Here is a 23,479-nt window from a genome sequence, read left to right as displayed (position 1 = left end):
ATAGAACTTCCATATGACCCTGCAATCCCACTCTTGGGCATCTATCTGGACAAAGCTCTACTTAAAAGAGACACATGCACCCACATGTTCATTGCAGCACTATTCACAGTAGCCAGGACATGGAAACAACCCAAATGTCCATCGACAGATGATTGGATTCGGAAGAGGTGGTATATATACACAATGGAATACTACTCAGCCATAAAAAAGAATGACATAATGCCATTTGCAGCAACATGGATGGAACTAGAGAATCTTATCCTGAGTGAAATGAGCCAGAAAGACAAAGACAAATACCATATGATATCACTTATAACTGGAATCTAATATCCAGCACAAATGAACATCTCCTCAGAAAAGAAAATCATGGACTTGGAGAAGAGACTTGTGGCTGCCTGATGGGAGGGGGAGGGAGTGGGAGGGATCGGGAGCTTGGGCTTATCAGACACAACCTAGAATAGATTTACAAGGAGATCCTGCTGAATAGCATGAGAACTATGTCTAGATACTCATGTCGCAACAGAAGAAAGGGTGGGGGGAAAAAACTGTAACTGCAATGTATACATCTAAGGATAACCTGACCCCCTTGCTGTACAGTGGGAAAATAAATAAATAAAAAAAAAAAAAAAAAAAAAAAAAAAGAACCTGACTAGTATCAATGAAAAAAAAAAAAAAAAAAGGTACAACCTCCAGTTATAAAATAAATAAGTCATGGGATGTAATGCTCATCATTGCAACTATAGTTAATCACACTGTACTGCATATTTGAAAGTTGCTAAGAGATTAAATTTTAAAAGTTCTCATCACAAGAATATTCTGTAACTATGCATGGCAACAGATGTTAACTAGACTTACTGTGATCATCATTTTGCAATATACAAAAATATCAAGTCATTATGTTATACCCCTGCAACTAATATAATGGTGTATGTTAATTATACCTCAATAATAAAAAAGATTGATAGAAGATCCCTAATAGCCTACATTATAATAAGACTCAACTCTATTGTTTTCTGCTGCCAGTTTCAAATCTTCTGGATTAACAGGAGATAAGACCTCTAGGCATACCCAACAAGTGTTCTCTATAACTTATTACCAAAGATAAAGATGATGTCAAACGTTACTAATATTAATTTGTAAATATATAAACCTATTATATTGATAAATATATATATATATATATACCCAATTACAAATTATCAAGGAAAAGCAATTCAAGGCTTTAGCAATGAAATTTTCAATTTATTCGACAATTTTTTCAATTGTTAAGCAATTAAAAAGAATCTCATACTCTTTGGAGTTTAAAATAAAAAAAGTCCTTGATCAGATGGTCATGAATGTCCATGTTTGGCCACAAATATATAAACTAGTATCAATAGAAAGTTACTTACAACTCAATCTCATTAATTTTCTTAAACAAGTATCCTCCAAATAATAGCACAGTTCTTTGCCAAAGAGAATTAGAGATCAGTAACAATAAAACAACAAAAAGTGAGCTGAACTGTTGTTCCCACTCACATCAGACATGTTGAGGCAAGGAAAACAGAAATACAATCTTAGTTTCAGTCTTAAAACAGAGAGATTGAAAAACAATTCAATCTCTGAATACATATGATGTGCAAGGCACTGGAGTTTAAAATGTGATATGTTACCTGGTAATAAAGGAATCCTGCCTACTTCACTTATTTGCCACTCATCACAAAACCAACTCTCTTTCTTTTTTTTGGCCTTGCCCACAGCATGCGAAAGTTCCCAGGCCAGGGATCCAATCTGTACCAGGGCAGTGACCCAAGCTGCTGCAGTGACATTGCTGGATCCTTAACCCACTATGCCACAGAAGAACCCCAAAAACAACTGTCAAAGGATAGAATTGTCTTTTCCTGCATTTTGCCTCCCAGTGATGGGCTTAACTTAAAGAGAAGGGGCAAAATAATGTTTTCATGTTTGCAAGGCTACTGCCTTAAACATTAAAAATTAGGGCTCTTCAACCCTAAGAGGCACCAATACTCTCCAGATTTCTACTGCAGCTTTTTCATCCAAGGAGATATTTTTAAGTTGAATTTTTCTAAAATATATTTAAACTGAAAAATCTATATTTAACAAAACATAGTATTTTTCGCTGTTAATGGAACTTTTGTAAAGACATCTCTCTCCCCTAAGTCCCAATAATGTTTCTTGTCTAATCAATTTTTGCCCTACCAGATGACAATGTTTTATATAAACTGCCTTCACTTCTTATTCAACAGGACTGAGTGTTAGGCACATAATAGTTTCAAAAGAACATTTTTAAAGAGTGAAAAGCAGGGGTCTAGCCTTTCCATTCTGTGGTTGATCATGCTTTGTTCACAAGTCCCTGCAAACTTCCCACTTCCACTGCTTTAACCCTCTAAAACACCCATCCAATGTCACTTCCTGTCTTGGGGTAAACTGACCTCACCTTCAAAGAAACCCTCTAACTCTTCCATAAGATCTCCTATGCCATTCAAAGTTGTTCTGCATTTCTAGGATTAGTCTGTGGAAGCCTGGAACTAAGGACATGAGATTGGAACAAAAGACACAAGACTACAGCTGTCAGATATCCAATCATAATTCTAAGGTCATAAAATCCAAAGTAAAAATAAAAGTCACCGTAGCTATAATACAGTGAACAAGATACAGGGCTGCCTCCTCAGAATTTTGGAAAATAAAGCCAAAAGCAAAAATTAAGTTCTGTGATTTATTTAAGCAGATAAACAATAAACACCATCACACATTGCCGAGGCCTTAATTTCAGAAGACACAAAAGTGTCAAATATAAAGATAAGCCATTCATTATAGGGACTACATCTATGACAACAGGAAGGTTTACTGATGTTCACCCAAGATTTTCTACACAGCCCCAAGAGTTGAGAACTGAAGGCTGAGTATCTAAACCCTAAAGCTTCTAATCAAAAAGCCAAATAATCGTGTTTTATAACCTATAATAGATATGAAGAATCTTTTTAGTGAGCAGACTTCTGAATAAGAAATGCCTTAAAACGCTACACTAGAGGTGGAAACTCTAAGGAAAGCCAAACAAGATGTGCTTACCATTAACAGAGTTTATTAAGAATCTGATTTTAAGTGTCCCAAGTTTGAGAGATAAAACTGAATTTTTTCCTCTAAATTTCAATATAATCTTTTTTTAAAAAAATTTATTAGCATTGTATCTAAGGCCATCAACATTTAAATTTCCTGGTAGTTCTTATTTTGTTCTCTAAGGCATTTGACTATCTATAGTATTACTAAATCTGAATTGCACAATCTGCAAATATTGTGAAACAGTGAAAGAGGTTTCAAAGTTTTCTGAAGAAAATATACCGAAGTCTGGTCAATTTCCAATTTCCACACACTCTTGGCCACTTAAATAACATTTCGAATTAGGTTATAAGTAAAGAGAATTTCATTATATTACAATTTTGTTTAAAATGGTCTCCATCCCTATACTAATACTGTCAAGAGAGAAAAACTACCTTTATTATTTCTCTGTATAAACTTCTCTAAGTGCTTTAAGCACAGTATTCTACCTTATTTAAACTATGAGGTTTTGATTTTTATTATAAATCTTCAAGGAGCTCCCATTGTGGCTCACCAGAAATGAACCTGACTGGTAACTATGAGGACGCAGGTTTGATCCTTCGCCTCACTCAGTGGGTTAAGAATCCGGCATTGCCGTGAGCTGTGGTGTAGGTTGCAGACATGGCTGGGATTTAGTGTTACTGTGGCTGTGGTGTAGGCTGGCAGCTGTAGCTCTGATTAGACCCCTGGCCTGGGAACCTCCACATCTGCGGGTGCAGCCCTAAAAAGCAAAAAAAAAAAAAAAAATCCTAATTTATTAGAAGTATGAATATACATGTTCCTCTGAAATAATTCCTCAACTAACAAATGACTGAAAACTTCCAAAATGAAAATTATCACACTTGGGCAAATCAAGAACTCCTTTCCTGGGAAATGACTTCTTAAATCCTATCCTGGAAAAGAGAAAGAAAAAGAGTATGTCCCACACAATCATAATTTAAGTGACTAACATGTCATTTTAAATAAATGATACTAGTGATTGAATTACCAAAACCATTAGATCAATGACAACACAGGTCCTCTAATATATTTTAACACATTAATTAGTATTCTTTTAACTTTTTTTCATTTCTAACCCGTAATTTTTACTTTTTTACACTTTCTATAATTTTTTTATTTTTTTTTTAATTTATACAATTTTTAAATGTTACCTTCCTAACTTGTAACTTTTAAAGACTTAGAGTTGGAGAATAGGTGTTTAGACATAGCCATGTGCTAGGAATATTTTCTACCAGTTGTCTCCTACTTTCTCTCCTACAGTAAACAAACCATAATGGAATCAGTCAGAGCATCAACAACATATATATAATCAAAGAATCTACAAGTTACTTTTAGATTTACTCATTTAACAAATTCAATTGACATTCTGCATTAATTTCAAAATAAGTTCATCCACTAGATAAAATAAAAATTAAAAACTCTAAGTCTCAAACTGAATAATGAGGTTTAATAAAATCACCTTTCTACACTTTTTAAAAAATGATTCACAATCAGGAGAAGAAATCATAGGACTATGGAGTTAAGACTAAAAAGCGATACACTATTTCTAAATGGCTATTAAAAATAAAATTAGTCAAATACATAAGGACCCACTTAGAGATACCTGTAATTCTTAAATATATTATTCAATGTTGCTTTTACTAAGTGTATCATCCATGGGATTTTAAAATCTTAAGTTCTTTGTCACAGGACTGAAATCTGCATTTCCTGGTCTGTAATGCAAAATACTGAAGCATGGTTCCCTGTTGGTTTATCCAAGGTCAAGGAAAAGAATATTTCCAACCTCCTCAATACAATTTAAGTTCATGATTCTTATTATTCAAACTTGCCCTAGTCAAGTTGAAACTTTGAATTTCTTATATATCTTCTAATGTCCTCTGGATATCTCAGGATGAAAAAACTTAAGTCAAAAATAGAAAATGATTAATCAAGTACTAAGTTTTTGATCTTAATGTTTGTGTCAGCATAAGTTTACAATAGTTGAAGTGTTTAATTCTTTAAAATTTATTGAAGCTTTCTATTTATAAAGTCCCTTTAGGCTCTACCAGACATCTGAGTAAGATAAAAAGCTTTGTCCTCAATGAGCTGACAAAACAAATACAAAAACTATACTATAAAACATGGTATAGGTGCCACAAAGAAAGTTCAAGAAAAACCTATGGACCTTTAGAGAAGGGAGATAATCTGTTTTGGGTCAGAGAAAACAACTTGAACCAAGTTACGAGGAAACAGGAGGTTAGTAAGGAACATGTTTAGGAAACAATGAAAGATACAGCTTGGCTAGAGCCCAAGGGAGGAAATAAGACTCCAAAGATAGGGCTTTGAAGGCTGAGGACATAAAATAAAGCCACTGAGCAGCTTTGCTACAAACAAGATTGTTCCTCTTGGGGATATAGAAGTAACTTATAAAATAAGTTATATTGAAAGAAAAGGAACAGAACATGTTACCAAAGCGTGCAATAACCCAGAAAAGGGAGTAACATGGGTCTAAACCAGGTGGTTCCCAGGTGACAGTGGAAATGGAAAGGTGATGTTGCACTTGGAACCTACTAAACTTGGTAAAAGATTTGGTATTTGGAGCAATGAAGGGGGTCGGGGAAAGATAGTGCCTGAGTTCTTAACCTGGATGACCATAAGAACCTAAATAACTAAGTAATAAAAACAGGGCCATCAGGAGGAAGAACTGAGCTTTTTGTATTACTTAGTTGAGGGGAATGAGGTGCAGATGAGATCCTGGTCTCACATGTTACATTTGAGGATTCAATTGCAAACATGTGAATCTAGAAACATCACTAGACTACTGAAGAGGCTCCATCCTGAGATTTCAGCCCTCTCCACAGAGAGGATAGTTCAAAGAGTGTGAGTAAACAAGGCAAAAATGAAAACATAGATGGAGATACAATCTTGGAGAAAAATACATTTAGAAAGTGGGAAGAAGAGGAGTTTGCATTGTGGCTCAGTGGTAACGAACCCACCTAGTATCCATGAAGACGTGGGTTCAATCCCACCATGGCTGAGTTCAAGCTGCCAATGGCTGGGAAACTTCCTGAAAATTTAGCAATAACTCCAGACCACCACTGCAAACTACCTATTCTATGGTCTACACTGTAACAGCAATTCCATTACAACTTTCCTCTAAACGCAACTGACAATCATTCTCTGGGGAGTTCCCGTCATGGCTCAGTGGTTAATGATTCCGACTAGGAACCATGAGGTTTCGGGTTCAATCCCCGGCCTCGATCAGAGGGTTGAGGATCCAGCATTGCCATGAGCTGTGGTGTAGGTTGCAGACGTGGCTCGGATCTGGCATTGCTGTGGCTGTGGCGTAGGCTGGTGGCTACAGCTCCGATTAGACCCCTAGCCTGGGAACCTCCATATGCTGGGGGTGCAGCCCTAAAAAAAGACAAAAAAAAAAAAAAAACAAAAACCATTCTCTGGGATAACTTTGCAGCAATTCACAGAAGTACACCCAACTCTTGTTACATTTAGCTTTCTCAATTGCACTGCAACTGAAAATGGTTAGATGTTGAAAGCCAAATGGCTCCTTAGGCATGTCTGTATTCACTTAAGAAAGTTATAAAGGAAACAACAAGAATCATATACTCCAAAAAGCCTTCAGAGGACCATTTTATAACCGTTTCCTTTGTTAATGTCATCTCCCCATCTAAATCTGAACTTAATAGGAAACTTAATTCAAGACTTCAGTTTTCCCACAATACACCTGACTCTTGGGATAGTTCTACTATTGATAAACCTATTTAAAAAAATTTAAGAGTTCCTGTCATGGTGCAGCAGAAACAAATCTGACTGGTATCCATGGGGATGTGGGTTCGATCCCTGGCCTTGCTCAGTGGATTGGGGATCCAGCACTGCCATGAGCTGTGCTGTAGGTTGCAGATGTGACTTGGATCCCCAGTTGCTGTGACTGTGGTGTAGGACAGCAGCTGTGGCTCCAATTCAACCCCTAGCCTGGAAACTTCCATATGCTGTGGGCGTGACCCTAGAAAAACAAAAACAAACAAAAATTTAAAGTGACCTCTGTATCAATGAAGGATTAAATAATGAAGTGAAGTGTCAGTAGAATAAGCAAGAGAAACAAGAACCAAACATTCTACTAGGCCCAATCTCAGTGAGAGGCAGCAAAAAACATGGGGAAAACTCCTTAGACTACATCCAAACACCTAGAGGGATCCACTCTATCCCTCTTACTTGCTGATGGGGCACTAGCAGTAGTCCCAGTTGCAGTCCCAACTGAAAAATGGGAACAGTAATACTGAGCACACAAGGTCAACCTTAGGTTTAATATGAACATTAGGGAACACCCAGCACAAACAGGTACTTGCCTAGTATGGTTCAGAAGGCCATACCAGCTTGTATAATGATCAAGTGTATTGGCAAGAGTCCAAGGTGATCCATCTCATCAAGGGGCTAAGGATGTTTTACAATCTGTACCCAGTGATCTCCTGCTATCACCCAAAACCATGAACTCCTTTCACAGTTGTGCCCTGGACTCCCAAGCCCCACAACAACATGAAGCCAAAGAGTCTCATAAAAGTAGTCTCAGAGCCAAAAATGCTGCCACAAACTAGGTAGTAACAAGCTTCCCACTTCCTACAAGTTCCTACTTGTGTTCACATGACATTCAGCATCTTACCTCAATATGACAAGGAAGTTCATCAACAAACCAAAACAACAGACCTATTTATCATATAAACAAAACTCCAGCGAAGAACCTAATTTCTAATATTTCACAATTTTCCCTTCTTTCCAAATACTCCTGTCTATCATGGTATTCCACATTATCGTCTGTCATTTAGGTTATTTCATATGCAAATTTCTCCCAACATCTGAACTAGAATTGTCAAAATATTAAACACATATGGGGGGAAGCACAGAAGTTTATTTACTTTCCAATATAAATGACTAACCTTGAGAAATAAGGCAGTAATGTTCACAGCAATTTAATTTTTCCCCTAATTAACTGCTATTCATCTACTGACAACTGTATGAAGTTATAGGTAGAAAAGATTCATATAAACTTAGTATATTTGTTTTTTTGGGGTTTTTTTTTTTGCTTATTAGGGCATATGGAGGTTCCCGGCTAGGCGTCTAATCGGAGCTTCAGCTGCCAGTCACAGCCACAGCCACAGCCACAGCAACACCAGATCCAAGCCCCGTCTGTGACCTACACCACAGCTCACAGCAACTCCGGATCCTTAACCCACTGAGCAAGGCCAGGATTGCACCACTACAGGGAACTCCTTTTTTTTTTTTTTTTTTGCTTAAACTTATATTTGTATATGAAAAAGCTTCCCATTAGAACCTTCTGTACTGTTGATGGGAATGTAAATTGGTACAACCACTAAGGAAAACAGTATGGAGGTTCCTTAAAAAACTAAAAATAATTAGCATATGATCCAGCAATCCTAGTCCTTGGTTTACAACCAGAAAAGATGAAAACCCTAACTCAAAAAGATATATGAACCTCAATGTCCATAGTAGCCCTATTCACAATAGCCAAGAAATGGAGGCAACTTAAATGTCTATCAACAGATAAATGGATAAGGAAGATATGGGAGGTGTGTTGTGTGTGTACACACAATGGAATATTAGCCATAAAAAACAATGAAATACTGCAATTTGCAGCAATATGGATGGACCTAGAGATTACCATACTAAGTGAAGGAAATTAAAGACAAGTATCATATGACATCACTTATATTTAGAATCTAAAAAAATGGCAGAAATGAATATATTTACAAAACAGAGACTTAAGGACAAAGAAAACAGACATGGTTAACAAAAGGTAAAACAAGGTGAGAGATAAATTAGGACTTTGGAATTAATAGATACACCCTATAATATATAAAAAAAAGAACAAAAAGGACCTACTCCATAACACACAAGTAACACAGGTAACTATATTCAGTAACTTGCAATAACCTATAATGGAAAAAAATCTGATAAAGCACATATTTTTATAAGTTTTATATATTTTAAGTATATTTTATATAACACATAAAGTATACATAACTGAATCACTGTGCTCTACACTTGAAACACAACATTGTAAATCAACTATACTTCAATAAAATAAAAATCTCAAGGAAAAAAAAAGCTTCCTATTAGACTTCTGTCCTCCCACTTCCATGAAGTTTCCTACACACGTGTCTTCTGAAAAGCAAACATACACCTTTCTCCTGTAACACCAGAACACTTGGAACCAAAGGATGAAATCATCTCCGTTTGAGAGATGATTGTGAACTGGCTATCCATACCGTGTTAACGTTCTTTTCATAAAGTGTAAGTTAAACATTTTCTGAAACCTAAAGACATCCCCGAGCCCCTTTCCCCCACTCTGGGCTCCTCCTTCCCCACAACCCCCTGTGACCCGCGGCTTTAGCCGTGAACTAGGACACTGCCCCGTAGGAAGTGCCACCACTTCCTCCAGGCTCCGGAGAGGGTTAGCCTCGCGGCACTTTCTTTCTCCCCCGGGCTGGACTGAGCACAGCGCATACCTGAGGACAGAAGCCGCGCTAAGAAGAGGACAGAAGGAGTCGGCCGTTTCCCCTGCCCGAGCTAGGGGCTGGGACGCCGCTCACCCCGCCTGCCGCGCTGGGGCAGGGCTGGGGTCCGCAGCCGTCCCTGGTCCCAAAGAGACCTCAGTGGACCACCAGCCCGCGTCCAAGTGCCACCCCTGCCGCTCGCCCCGCGGAGCCGCTTCCTTGACCTCGCGGGCGGCCCCCCGCGCGGAGGTCAAGAGCGTCTCGGCGCGGCTGGGGTCACACTCAGACCCGAAGGGCGCCCGCCGGGGTGAGAGCTTTTCCTTCGGGCTCCGCGCGGACTCGTACCGGGGTCGGACTCCAGAGCGGCCAGATAGGTTAGAGTCCTCGGGGGTGCCCGCGCTCCCGAACCCCCACGCGGCCTCCGCCGCCCTCACCTCTCACAGGCATCCGCGGAGTCCATCTCCTCCTCCTCTGCTGCCATGGCCGCAGTCGCCGCGCAGCCGTCAGGCCGCACCCCAAAGCCGGCTGACAGGCCGACTGGAATGCGCCGGGCTGCAGCCGCCCTTAAGCCCGCGGGCCGCGCATGCGTCGACTGTCCTCTGGCCTGACCTCGCAGTGCGGCCGCGCGCGTGCGCTGGAGAGCTATCCCGCCCCACCCGCCAGCTACGCCTGCGTCATCCCGTCTGACGCGCTCTGGTGCGGTCGCTGCGCAAGACTGTCAGCCTGGAGGAACCGGTGAGACTCCCTGGTTGAGTTAGGTGGTAACTAATTTCCATAATGACTGTATTAATGCCTCATTCTCTGATACTTATTGTCACGTGCTGGACACTGGACGGGTACCTAGCATTTCCCTCGGGACTGAGGCGCTACCTTCCGCTGAAGAGCCAAGGTAGTATTCGATAGTTGCTGCAATAGCGAACGGAAAAGCTTTGATGAAGGAGCTGTGGCCTGCGGCCGGCCCTTTCCTACAGGTGGGTGGCTAAGGGGAGAGGGCGACTCCTAGGACTCAGTCATTCGATATTCACCAATGTGCGGGACACTGCTCCAGGCGCTGGGGTTACAATGATGACCAAAGCCAGCAATTTCCGTCCACCCCACGCTCTATGCACCTAGGAGAAGGTAAAGAGTCAGCATTTCGGTACTTAGAGTTCTTGAAGGGGATCGCTAATGTAAATAGCAACAACGCTTGACCTGTTTTCGAGTCTTCCTCATCAGCTTCTACCTGCTTTTGTAGTTGCATCACTCTCTACTAGTCATTAATTTGTATTTACCTTTCGCCTGCTAAGTGCCCGCTCTGTTCTAGGCACTGAGAAACAGTGAATTGAAATAGGGCTTGTGCCTTAAAGGAACCTACGCTAATATATTATGCTTTGTTTTAGACACAGTTCATCACTCTTCCTAACTCTTCTCTGTCACTGCAGCCCCTTTTTCTCTCCTCCGAGTCCCAATAATCCAAACTATATGTCACTTATCTGGTACTCAGATTTTCAGACTTGTCTAATTGTTATGGCTTTTTAATGGACATTTTTGAATATTCTTCCAACTACACTAAAAGTTCCTTTAGGATGGGGGTGGTGCCTTCTGTGATTTAGTGGGGGGTGGGAAAGCAACTCATAATTCCTTGGGCATACCATCTCCATCTATCAGATCATATCCTTCTGGCGGCACTCTCTATATGGGCCAAACTGGTTATTGTGGACTCTCCTGCATAGAGTACAGTCCCAATCCAGTGGTGCTGATTCTAGTATCAAAACCTAAGAATGTGACAGCAACTATGGCAGCACCTTCAGAAAACTGGACTAGAGAGTATGCACCCTCAGAAGTCTTGGACATGGAGTCTGCTCTCATAGATGCCTGTGGCTACTGCACAGTTTTAAAAAAATCATTGATCCGGTACTGATATTTATCCAGAAATTGACAGTGCAGTGTGTAGGGCTATGGGACTTCATGATCTTCTGCAAATCTGGGGGTAGCTCTGGCCCAGGCTTCATCTTGTTGCTGGTAGAGGAGTTGTCTTTGACTTTGGCAAGAAGTTGAAACTGGAATCAACCATCTGCCTAGCCCTCAGGATGCTGCCAGCAGTGAAAGAACCCTGATGCTCTATCCACATTTCCACACCACCCTGGAGCCTTTGGACTATGTCTTCCTGGGAGAAAATGAGGCCAACATCTATTGATGCAACCTGTACCTGGACAGCTCCTTCTACACCAGCCTCAATCACTGCTTAGGCCAGATCATCTCTATCACTGTCTCCCTGTATGCCCTGAGAGCAGACCTCCCTGAATTCCAGGCCAACCTGGTGCCTTATTTCCAAATCAGTTTCTCTTTGGCAATGTGCTAACCAATTACCTTGATTAAGCAGTACTTACTTTGGGGGATCAGCCTAATTTGAGCCCTCAAGGCGAATACATGGCCTGCTCTGCATGCTCTACCTTGGAGCTGTAGAGTCCAAAGAACTAATGCTTCTCTTATACAACCAAGATCAAGTGTACCATAGAACTGATGACTGGTGCTACCATATGATTGATGACTGGTGCCTCGTTGGTTTCAAGGTTGGCTTTTATTTATTTATTTATTTATCAGCTGTGGTGTGCAGCGCCTTGATGTGGGATCTCTATTTCCAGGCCAGAGATTGAACCCAACCTGCAGCAGTGAAAGTGCTAAGTCCTAACCACTGTATCACCAGGGAACTCCCGAAAATTTCAAGGTTGTCTTTAATTTCTAGCCCCCCTCAGCAGTGATTCCCCAGGGGAAAGGCTGAACAATACCATAGCCATCATAGGAGTCTGGGCCTTTATCATAAATCTGCCAAGCTAGCACTTGCAAACAAGAATGAGAATGAGGGATGGAGGATTTTCTGAGGACTTCTATGGCCTGGCTGCACTATAAATGTTTATAAAGTTCTGTAATTTAACAGTAAGAAAGCAAGCGTGGCAGGGAAATAAGGACATGGGATGTAAAGGTAAATGGTAGCTGGATCGGGGAGGGGGCTGGTACCAATCAGCTATTGATCTTGGTGGGTTGGGGTGGGGGAGGGACCACATGATTAGAGCTTCTCAGACTCAAATCTGCATGCAAACTTCCTGTGGATTTTGTTAAATGGCAGATTAACTCTGTAGGTCTGGGGTGGGGCCTGAGATTCTCTTTTTCTAACTGATTCCCAGTGACGCCTATATTCCTGCTGCTGCTAGTTAGCAGACTGCCCTTTAAATAAAACCATGGAAATGTTCTAAATCCCCAGTTTCTACTCTAGTAACCACAAGCCACATGTATCGATGGAGCATTTGAAATTTAGCCAGTGTGACTGAATTTTCAATTTTAATTAATTTAAATTTTAAAAGCCCTGTGTGGCTGATGCTCCCATGTTAGACAGCAGGGTCTCAATCTCATAGTCTTCATCTATGAGAATGAGAGTTTGAGACTAGATGATTCCCCCAAGGTCTCTTCTAACGTTCTGTGATTCCAAGTTGTCATTTTCAAAGTGCGTGTGGAGGGTGAGCATAGGAGTTGCGTGACAGAATGGCTGTTAAAGTCTGGAGTAAAGCATGAATGGTAGAGAGCTCCACCATTGTGGGGTAGGGGAAGAGGAGCATGTTCTTCTAGGGGCTAGATTCTAGAGCTCAGGGCTGGCGCTGCCCCCCATAGATACAAGACTCTGACTAGCTAATGTCACTTGAACTCTCAGAACCTGATAAAAGACCTTCAGCAAGATGCAAAAGCCAGGCCCTAAGGGAAAAGAGTGATGAATTTAACCACATCCAAATTTGAAACATCTGTGTGAAAAATGATACTGAAGCACAATGCAAAAATATGGGATGGACCAGGAAAATCTGGCCATGTTAGAAAACCATGGTTTAATCTCTTCAATTTATAAAGAAAAGTTGAGAAAACAGTAAAAAAATATTCCCGCAGTTTTCTCTCAGGCCATAAACAGCCAGAAGATGCTCACACTCATTTGTAATCAAGGGAATGCAAATTGAAACCATGATAATATAAATGAAAAAGGCTCATAGTTCTAAATATTGGCAAGAACTTGGGTTAGTGGAGAACGTTTCAACCCAGTTGGCGGGAGTGCTAATTGATAACAGCCATTTGGAAAATTGTTTGAGAGTTACCTGTTAAAAGTGTAAGATTAATGTACCCTTTGGTCCAGAAATTTAACTTCTGGGGGTCTGGCCTTTCTCACATGCAGATAGAGACATATAAAAGTGTTTCCCCCCAGTATTCTAATACCAAAGAAAATTTAATAAGGATGCCTGTGATTCAATAAAATCCTGTAAACCACCTCTCCCATGATATGAAATACTGTGGTAGCAATTAAGAAAAATGAGGTAAATCTATATGTACTAATATGCAAAGTGCTCCAGAGCAAATGTAGAAAAAGCAAAAATCCATGAAATTGCCAAAAGTTGGTTCTTTGATATAAAATTGATAAATTCCAGCTAACTGATCAAAGGAAAAAGAAGTGCAAGTAAATAATATCAGGTTTAGAAAAGAGGATATTACTACAGAGCCTAGCAACATAAGAAATATATCTAGGCAACATCACAAAGAGCTTATGCCAATAAATTTGGCAACTTAGATAAAAAAGATAAAACATTTAGAGACCATAACTTGCCAAAACTGGCCAGATACAGTGGAAAACCTGAATAGCTCAATATCTATTTTTAATTAAATAATTAATTTTAAAAAAGACTTTCCACAAAATATTTTTTCAAAAAGTTAATTAATTGCCCCCCTATGGTAGAATAAGATGGCCACAAATTCTTTGCCACTTCTCAGTAGTGAGAATCGGAGTCTGTTTTTCATCCCCTTCAACTGACCTGTGGCTTGTTTTGACCAATAGAGTGTGACAGAAGTGATGCTCTGTAATTTCCAAGGCTGGAACTTAAAGATATCTGTAGCTTCGTTATTCACCCATTTATACATTTCCTTTTGAAAATCAACTGCTGTGGCAAAAGTCTGGCTACCCTGAGATTGCCATGCTGTGAGGAAGCTCTGCTATCCAGGTGGAGAGAGGGCCACCAGACTTGTGAGTGAAGCAGTCTTAACATTTTCAGCCCGTGAACCTGTCACCTGAATCAGCTGAGTGAATGACACCAGCCAATACCAAGTGAATTAAAATATCTGCCCAGATGAGCTTGAACTCCTGACTCACAGAATTGTGAGAGAATAAAATAGTGGTTGTTTAAACCCACTGCATTAATTGTCATATAGCAGTAGATAATTGAATCACCCTCATATTGTATAGTAATAACCCTTTACCCCACCAGTGTATGATGCGCTATTTCATATGCTAAATAGGTAGTTGACTTATTGAGTTAAATTTTTTTCACAAAAAAAATTTTACAAAGTTTTGTTTTTTTAACTTTTAAGATAATTGCCGATTCACATGCATTTGTGAGAATAATACAGAGACCCCATGTATCCTTTACTGGTTTCCCCTTGTGGTAGCATTTTGCAAAACTAAAAGCACAATGTCACAATCAGAATATTAATGTTGATATAATAAAGATATAGAACATTTCCATCACCACAAGAATCCCTCCATTGCCTTTTATAGCCACACCTGCTTCTCTCCTACACACAAAACCCCTCCATCCTTAACCTCTGGCAACCACTAGTCTATCTCTATTTTTGTCATTTTGAGAGTATTACATAAATGGAATCATACAGCGTGTAATCATTGGAGATTGACTTTTTTCTCTCAGAATAATTTTCCGGAGATTCATATACTTGTCATGTGAACAAAAAGTTCATTCTTTTTTATAGCTGAATAGTTTTCCATGGTTGAATTACCACACTTTGTTTAGTCATTCACCTGTTGAAGGACATCTGGGTTGTTCCCAATTTTTGGATATTACAAATAAAGCCACCATAGACATTTGTGTACAGGTTTTTATGTGAAACCTAATTTTCATTTTTTTCTGGTATAAATGCCCAAGAATTTGCATTTATAATTTGTAACTGCTAGGTCATATGATAGTTGGAATTTAGTGTTTTTTTAAAAAACTGCCAAACTGTTTCCAGAGTGGATATACCATTTTCTGTTCCCAATATAATTGAGTTAATTTCTCCATTATCCTCACCAACATTTGATGTTGTCTCTATTTTTTGTTTAGCCATTCCGATAGGCTGGTAGTGTTGTCCCATTATGGTTTTAATTTGCAATTCCTTGATGACTCGTGCTGTTGAGCATCTTTTCATATGCTTATTTGCCATGTGTTTATCTTTTTTGATGAAATTTCTGTTCATTTAGGTCTTTTGCACATTTTCTCGCTATTAAGTTTTGAGAACTTTTTATATTTTGTCTTTTTTTTTTTTTTTTGTCTTTTTTTAGAGCCACACTTGTGGCATATGAAGGTTCCCAGGATAGGGGTCCAATTGGAGCTGTAGCCACTGGCCTCCACCATAGCCACAGCAACGCAGAATCCAAACCACGTCTGTGACCCTCACCACAGCTCACAGCAACACCGGATCCTTAACCCACTGAGCAAGAGCAGGGATGGAACCCGTGTTCTCACTGATGCTAGTCAGATTCATTAACCATTGATCTATGACGGGAACTCCACATGTATCTTTGAAAATTATGGTTTTCTCCAAGTATTGGTACATATATACAGTGGAATATTACTCAGGCATAAAAAAGAATGAAATAATGCCATTTGTAACAATATGGGTGGACCTTGAGATTATTATATTAAGTGAAGTAAGTCAGACAGAGAAAGACAAACATCATATGATATCACTTATATGTAGAATCTTAAAAAATGATTCAAATGCCTATCTTAAAAAATGTAAACAGACTCACAGACTTTGAAAAAAAAACTTATGGGAGTTCCCACCGTGGCACAGCAGAAAAGAATCTGATTAGGAACAATGAGGTTGTAGCTTTGATCTCTGGCCTTGCTCAGAGGGTTAAGGATCTGGTGTTGCTGAGAGCTGTGGTGTAGATTCCAGACATGGGAACCGCCATATACCATGGGTGTGGCCCTAAAAAGCCAAAAAAAGAAAAAAGAAAGAAAGAAAAAACTTATGGTTACCAAAGAGGAAAGGTGGCAGGGAGGGATAATTAGGAGTTCGGGATTAGTAGATACACACCACTATATATAAAATAGATAATCAACAAGGCTCTACTGTATAGCACAGGGAACTCTACTTAATATTTTGTAATAGCCTATATGGGAAAAGAATCTGAAAAAAATAGATATATGTATATGTATAACTGAATCACTTCACTGTACACCTGAAACTAACACAACATTGTAAATCAAATGTACTTCAATTTTAAAAATAGGAAAAAGAAAAAAGAGGCTACCCAGTAATACATTAAAAACTGTTGGTGATTGCAACAAATGGTGCTAGAACAACTGGATGTCCATAGGCAACAAACAAACGTAAACCTTTGACCCAAACCTCTCACTTTATTCAAATATTAACCCAAAATGGATCGTGGACTTAAGTGTAACATCTAAAACCATAAAACTTTTAGAAAAATGGAGAAAATCTTCAAGAACTCAGGCAAACAATTTTTAGATAACTCAAAAAGCTTAAGCCATAAAACAAATCGATACATTGGGTTTCATTTTTTTCAAAGTTTTATTGAAATATAGTTGATTTACAATGTTGTGATAATTTCTGCTATACAGTATAGTGATGTCTGCTATACAATATACATAAACGATGTCCATTCTTTTTCAGATTCTTTTCCCATGTAAATCATCACAGAATATTGATTGCATAGAGTTACCTGTGCTATACAGCAGGTCCCTGTTAGCCAATCATTCCATATACCACAGTGTGCATAAGCCAACCCCAAACCTCCAGTTCATCCGTCCCCACCACCTGTCCCCTTTGATAACTATGTTTTCAAAATCTGTGAGTCTGTTTCTGTTTCACAAATAAGTTCATTTGTATATTTTTTTCACATTCTGCATAATACATGATATTGGATGATATTTGTTTTTCTCTAACTTCACTTAGTATAATAATCTCTAGATCAATCCATTTTGTTGCAAATGGCATTAATTCATTCTTTTTTATGGCTGAGTAATATTCCATTGTCTGTGTATACCACATCTTTACCCATTCCTCTGTCAATGGACATTTAGGTTGCTTGGCTAGTATAAATAGTGCTTCTATGAACATAGAAGCATATCTTTTCAAATCAGGGTTTTCTCCAGATATATGTCCAGGAGTGGGATTGCTGGATCATATGGCAACTCATTTTTAGTTTTTTTAAGGACCCTCCATACTGTTCTCCATAGTGGCTGTACCAATTTATATTCCCACCAGCAGTGTAGTAGAGTTTCCTTTTTTCCTCACCCTCTCCAGCATTTATTGTTTGTAGACTTTTTGATGATGGCCAGTGTGAGGTGGTACCTCATTATAGTTTTGGTTTGCAGCTAATGTCTTTCTAATACTTTTCATGACTTCTTAGGAAACCTAAACTTTGATGGAGAAGAAAAGCACAGAAGTTACAGTCCAATTTCAATCTCAGATGTCTCTGAAGTTGGAGGCAGGAAGGATAGGGAAGGACAAAGCCCGAGAGGCTAGCATTCAATTTGTGGTCATGTCCCCTGACCCCAAGAAATTTGAAGTCATGATGATTTGGGGAGAGAATTTTAAAAGCCTCTTTTTCCTCCACCTTCCACATCATTTCATAATAATAGTAGAAGAGTCCTAGATTTTTATTTGCAGTAGAATCAACATTTTTAAGAGGGAATTTTTATCTTTTACCTTTCATTCTGGTTGTTTTTTTCTGATCAGTCCATGCTGAAATAATAAGCATCCTCATAAGCCAGGGGAAATGTTGCCCTCCAAAATGTTGACATTGAAAATGTCAGTTGCCTTTCTGTGTTTGAACTTACAAGAGCAAAACTCATCTATGTAGTCATTATGCCACTGAACATTTGTATCAGGAGCAGGTTTGCACAGTAGCAGAAAGAAAGTGTTCATACCCATAATTCCCTTTGACATTTATGTTGCCTGTTTATTTACCCCTTCACCATTCTGGAAATGTATCCTTCAGTTTGATACAGTTTATTGAATATCCATTCCGTTTAGTCTGCGCTTGTGGCAGAATACAAACAGCAATTGATGACCTGGCTCTATCACATTTTCTGAGAAGTGGGAAATATCTGTTTGTAATGCAATAAATACTTGATTCTAAGTAATTCAGCAAATTGGCTTATTTAGCTTGAGCTCTGCAGGGATGCACAGAGTGGAACAATTTTCACCCATCATTGATTCCACACTGAAATATGTTATGATTGTGTTTGCCTGCAGCTGGAAGAACTTTGTCGTGGTATGAGTGAACGAGTAGTTAGTGAAAATACTGCCTGAGTCAGTGCAAAACTAGCAATGATCTTAGTGCTTACTGCTTATGGAGCCAGCTCTTGTGGATTGATGAGAGTCTACTGTTAAATATTCAAATTTTGTGGAGTTTCTTCTGTGGCAGAGTGGGTTAAGGATCTGACTTCAGTGGCTTGGGTTGCTGCGAAGGTGCAGGTTCAATCCTCGGCCTGGCTCAGTGAGTTAAAGGATCTGCTGTTGCCGCGTCTGCATTGTAGGTCACAGATGCACCTTAGGTTCCATCCCTGGCCCAAGAACTTCTATATGCCGTGGGTGTGGCCATTAAAAAAAAAAAAAAAAAGAATTTTGTGAGCTGGATGTTAAACCTTGTGAGACTTTGAATTTGGGAGTATTTACACCCTAGAAATTGGCAATCATTTCAAATCAGGGCTTTTTTTTTTTTTTCTTTATTGAGAGCTGGTTTATCAACACACCATCAACCACTCTATCTAGATATAGGAGAGTTACAAAAGAAATGGCAGGCCAAGAAATTAAGATTTCACAGGGGAAAGGAAATGAACACAAGTCAACTAAAAATACACAAAGCAACAGATGACAAGGTCTAACATCTTTCTGTAGAGGTACACGGGTATAGAGAAGCCCATGAAAGCATTGGAAAAATAGAGACCTGGTTATAAAATCAAGTGTGGTAATGATTTATGAAAGTAAATCTCAAATAAGGCTTGTTTTCTTTTATTTATTTACTTATTTTTTGGCTTGTTTTCTTTTAAATTGAAGTACACAGCACAGATCATAATGATTATCACAAGGTAAACATACCCACATAAGTACAATCCATGTTATTAAGCAAATTTTCTAGGAGAAAATAGAACACTCTGACAGAGATTAACGGACCAGGCAATCCAGGAAGGCATGCAGCAGAAGAGTTGGCTTGCAGCTTCACAACACATGAATTTTCAGGAATTTGACTTGGGCAATATAACCGCTCTGGATTTTTATTTTATTTTAATAGATGTTGCAAATCAGTTTATGAAGACTTTTTTTTTTTTTTTTTTTTAATCTGTGCTGATGAAGATATCTTTAAGGCTACCTTTAGGGCCTTTGTCCTTTGAAATTTGAAGGTGTTGCTTAACTACTCTTCTCTCCCTCTCTCTCTCTCTTTTTTTTTTTAGAGCCGCATGTCCAGCATACAGAGGTTCCCAGGCTAGGGATTGAATTGGAACTGCAGCTGCTGCCTACACCACAGCCACAGCAACACCAGATCCAAGCCACGTCTGTAACCTACTCTGCAGTTCATGGCAACCCCAGATTCTTAACCCACTGAGTGGGGCAAGATCAAAACCACATCTTCATGGATACTAGTTGGGTTTGTAAACCGCTGAGCCACAATGGGAACTCCTCTTCCTCTCTTTTTAATAACATCTCTGATTTAATACAATTTCTTCAACTGCAGGTGAGGAAATGGATTGTTAATAAGTGTCTTCCAGTTTCAGTAGTTCATGCAATGTGTGTATTGCTGTCTGCTACTTTAGTATCATTAACAAATCAGTCACCCAAAACTAGATAGAAAAGTGATTGCCAGGTTAACAGTTCAACCCCCCAAATCCAGAATGAGATGTCTCATGCTCCTTGTAACTGAAATTCTTATTAATCTTTTCTTATTTTTTTTGAATTATCGCTGAAATTTAGCCTTTATTCGGGTGGAAGACTTTTTTTTCTCTTGAGAGAAAGAAAACAAAGGGACATTAAGTACTACCTTTTGACTTATTCTTCAGCACTCAAAATATAGGTTTAATTCCAAAACCAATGTTTACATTTTGAAGAGCATATAAATCAGGATTTGAATTAAAAACCCTGAACTTGTGACAGAAATATAGTACTATTTTAACTGAAAATGTTCTTTAACGTGTAAATTACTTTAATTACAATAATATGATTTTTTTGTCATCTATGCAAGCTCTTGCCTCTTTGGAGTTATTAGAATGAAATGTACTGAAAATAAAACAAAAAACCCAGTAAATAACACTGAAGGCACATGATAAAAATTCTTTATCATTATATAATTTAACATCCCAAGTTGGGAATTATAAAAATGAAGATAGCAATGTTTCTAGTGTTGCTTACAATGAGAGCATTACCCAGCTTTACTCATAATGATTTGAATAATATAATCACCCTTAGACTAGGTGGTGGCCAAACAGTAAATCCCAAGGGTTTCACTGATTTCCTCTTACTCTATCTTTGAACAGGAGCAGTGTATTTTTTTAGAGAAGTGTTGATAAAGAGAGGGGAAAGTAAATGAAAAGGGTAACATTACGCTGGTAAATAAAGAAAAATGTATTGTGTTTTCTGTAGTAAGCTGCCTTAAGAATCACCATGCTTGAAAGCCAAGATTTTTCTTTAAAACTAAAAAAAAAAAAAATTAAAAGATATTGCCTTTCTCCCCTCATTTAAATTTTTTCCTATTGAAATACGTGTACAAAAAAGTGCACAAAACAAATATCCAGCCCAGTGCTTTATTATGAAGCAAAATCTCATGTAACCACCACCCAGGTCAAGAAGTGGAACATTCCAAACATCCCTAAAACCTCCCCCACATGCCGTTCAGTCATTACTCCTCCTCTCTAAAGCTAGCTCCTCTCTTCACTTATAACACCACAGTTTAGTTTTGCCTGGTCTTGATCTTTACATAAACAGATTCATCAAGAATATGAGCTTTAGGGAGTTCCCATACTGTGCAGTGGGCTAAGGATCTGGCATTGTCACTGCAGTGCCTCATGTTGCTGCCCTGGAGCAGGTTCCATCCCTGGCCCATGAACTTAGCACATGCCAAGGGTGCAGCCAAAAAACAGAGTATGAGCTTTGGTGTCTGGCTTTTTTCACACAACATTCCTCCATGATTCTGGTCCCTGTAAAATGTTTCTTTGTTCCAAGCAGCTGCTTTTTCTTTGAAGGCTTGCTTTGTGATTTTAGATATATCTTAACAGTTTTTTATATTAGCTTTTGACCCTTCCTGTGCCTTGGTGAACCTTCCATTTCCATGGACTTTATTTTATTTTCTATTTCTTGTTTTTTTTTTAGGGCTGCACCCATGGCATATGGAAGTTCCCAGGCTAGGGGCTGAATCGGAACTGCAGCTGCCTGTCTATGCCACAGTTGCAGCAATGCCAGATCTGAGCCGTGTCTGTGATCTACACCACAGCTCATGGCAACTCCGATCCTTAACCCACTGAGTGGGGCCAGGGATGGAACCCACATCCTCATGGATATTAGATTCATTACTGCTGAGCCACAATGGGAGCTCCCATTCCTATTCCCATGGACTTTAAAAATACACCTTAAGCAAGATAGCTAGCTAGCTAGCTCAAGTTCTCCAGAGGCAGTTTGTTTTAATGGCTACATTGACAGCATATGGAAATTTCAGAGACAGAATCTGAGTGAAAGTGTTAACAACACCAGATCCTTTAACCCACTTTGCTGGGCCAGGGATTGAGCCTGCCCCTCTGCAGCAACCCAAGATGCTACAGTCAGATTCTTAACCTGCTGCACCACAATGGGAACTCACAGAGGGAATTTTTAAAGCTAGTATTTCCAGCATAACTTGTGCTATTATAATAGTTCATAGTTTTTCCATGGACTCTTCACATAGCAGTGGTTGTGTGCTCTTACAGTGGGTTTTACCTGATGGAAGTGGCACCAGTAGGCAAAAGAGAAAGAAAACTCAAAATGTAAATATAAATGCAAAATACTCATTTTTAACATCAAACTTTCCAGATTGAATACACATTTTATAGGAAAGCTTAAGAGCGTGTAATTTGTTTAGATCTTTAATTTTCTCACACAATAAATAAAAACACAGCTGCTTTCAAAGATGAAATTTGTGAGACACTGACACTGTATCAGTTCAGTTCTTCAATCATTGCAACTCCCATGGGCCATCTGAAGCCAGAAGAAAGGTACCTGAAGGATACGAGGGGCTATAGAATAGATGGGAGACTGGATAATGGGGCTAGAATAAGGCCGTATTAGATCCCAGAAAGACACTCAATAGCTCTTTCATAGCAGGAAGAATGTGGGCAAGCGCTATGAGTTAGGTGGAATTAAATTCATTTTTAGTCTGTTCTTCAGCTCAAGATTCACATTCTAAGGAGGGAACAAAGAATTGCTTTGACTTGAGTCAAATCCCTTCCTTTTATAGCTAGGCAGAGAGGATAGTGGGAGGAGGAGGAGAACTTCAGTAACTGGTCAATGAATGAAAGGTAATCCTAATAAAGGAAACTGAGGGGCAGACAAGAAAGGGAAATGGATACAAGGAAGCCCCAAACAAACAATATCTACTTCATCCTCCAACAACTTGACATCCATTTTGCATCTAATGTGGGACAGTGGAAATTGAAGTCCCTGCTTTATGGAGAGAGTTTGAGAAATGCACAGTTTATTTTGCTATCATTTCCCCGCTTCTTACAGCTTTAGGACTGTTAGAATCATTGCTGTTCCCAGACTATTTCTGGACATCTCTGTCCTGATTTTTTTAAAAAACCAAAATCAGAAATTGCACATCT

General features: G+C 39.1%; 2 protein-coding genes across 3 annotated transcripts in view; one reads left to right on the top strand and one right to left on the bottom strand.

Moving 5' to 3' along the window:
* Nucleotides 1-10,089, bottom strand: part of ABHD5 (abhydrolase domain containing 5) — a 47,430-nt gene extending 37,341 nt beyond the window's left edge. The window contains 1 exon segment of the mRNA NM_001012407.1: nt 10,037-10,089. Coding sequence (NP_001012407.1) covers nt 10,037-10,083 — 47 coding nt within the window. The 5' untranslated portion in view covers nt 10,084-10,089.
* ANO10 (anoctamin 10) overlaps nt 10,257-23,479 on the top strand; it is a 272,066-nt gene continuing 258,843 nt past the window's right edge. The window contains exon 1 of one of the 2 annotated variants that reach the window (XM_013981531.2): nt 10,257-10,337. The gene's annotated coding sequence lies outside the window, so the exon portion shown is untranslated. Of the gene's footprint in view, nt 10,574-23,479 lie in introns of both variants that reach the window. The other variant, XM_021071718.1, reaches the window with a different exon arrangement.

This window comes from Sus scrofa, chromosome 13, assembly GCF_000003025.6.
Source record: "Sus scrofa isolate TJ Tabasco breed Duroc chromosome 13, Sscrofa11.1, whole genome shotgun sequence".
In the NCBI taxonomy this organism is placed as follows: Eukaryota; Metazoa; Chordata; class Mammalia; order Artiodactyla; family Suidae; genus Sus; species Sus scrofa.
Note: the sequence above shows the minus strand (reverse complement) of the source record. Positions and strands in the feature narration are given on the sequence as shown.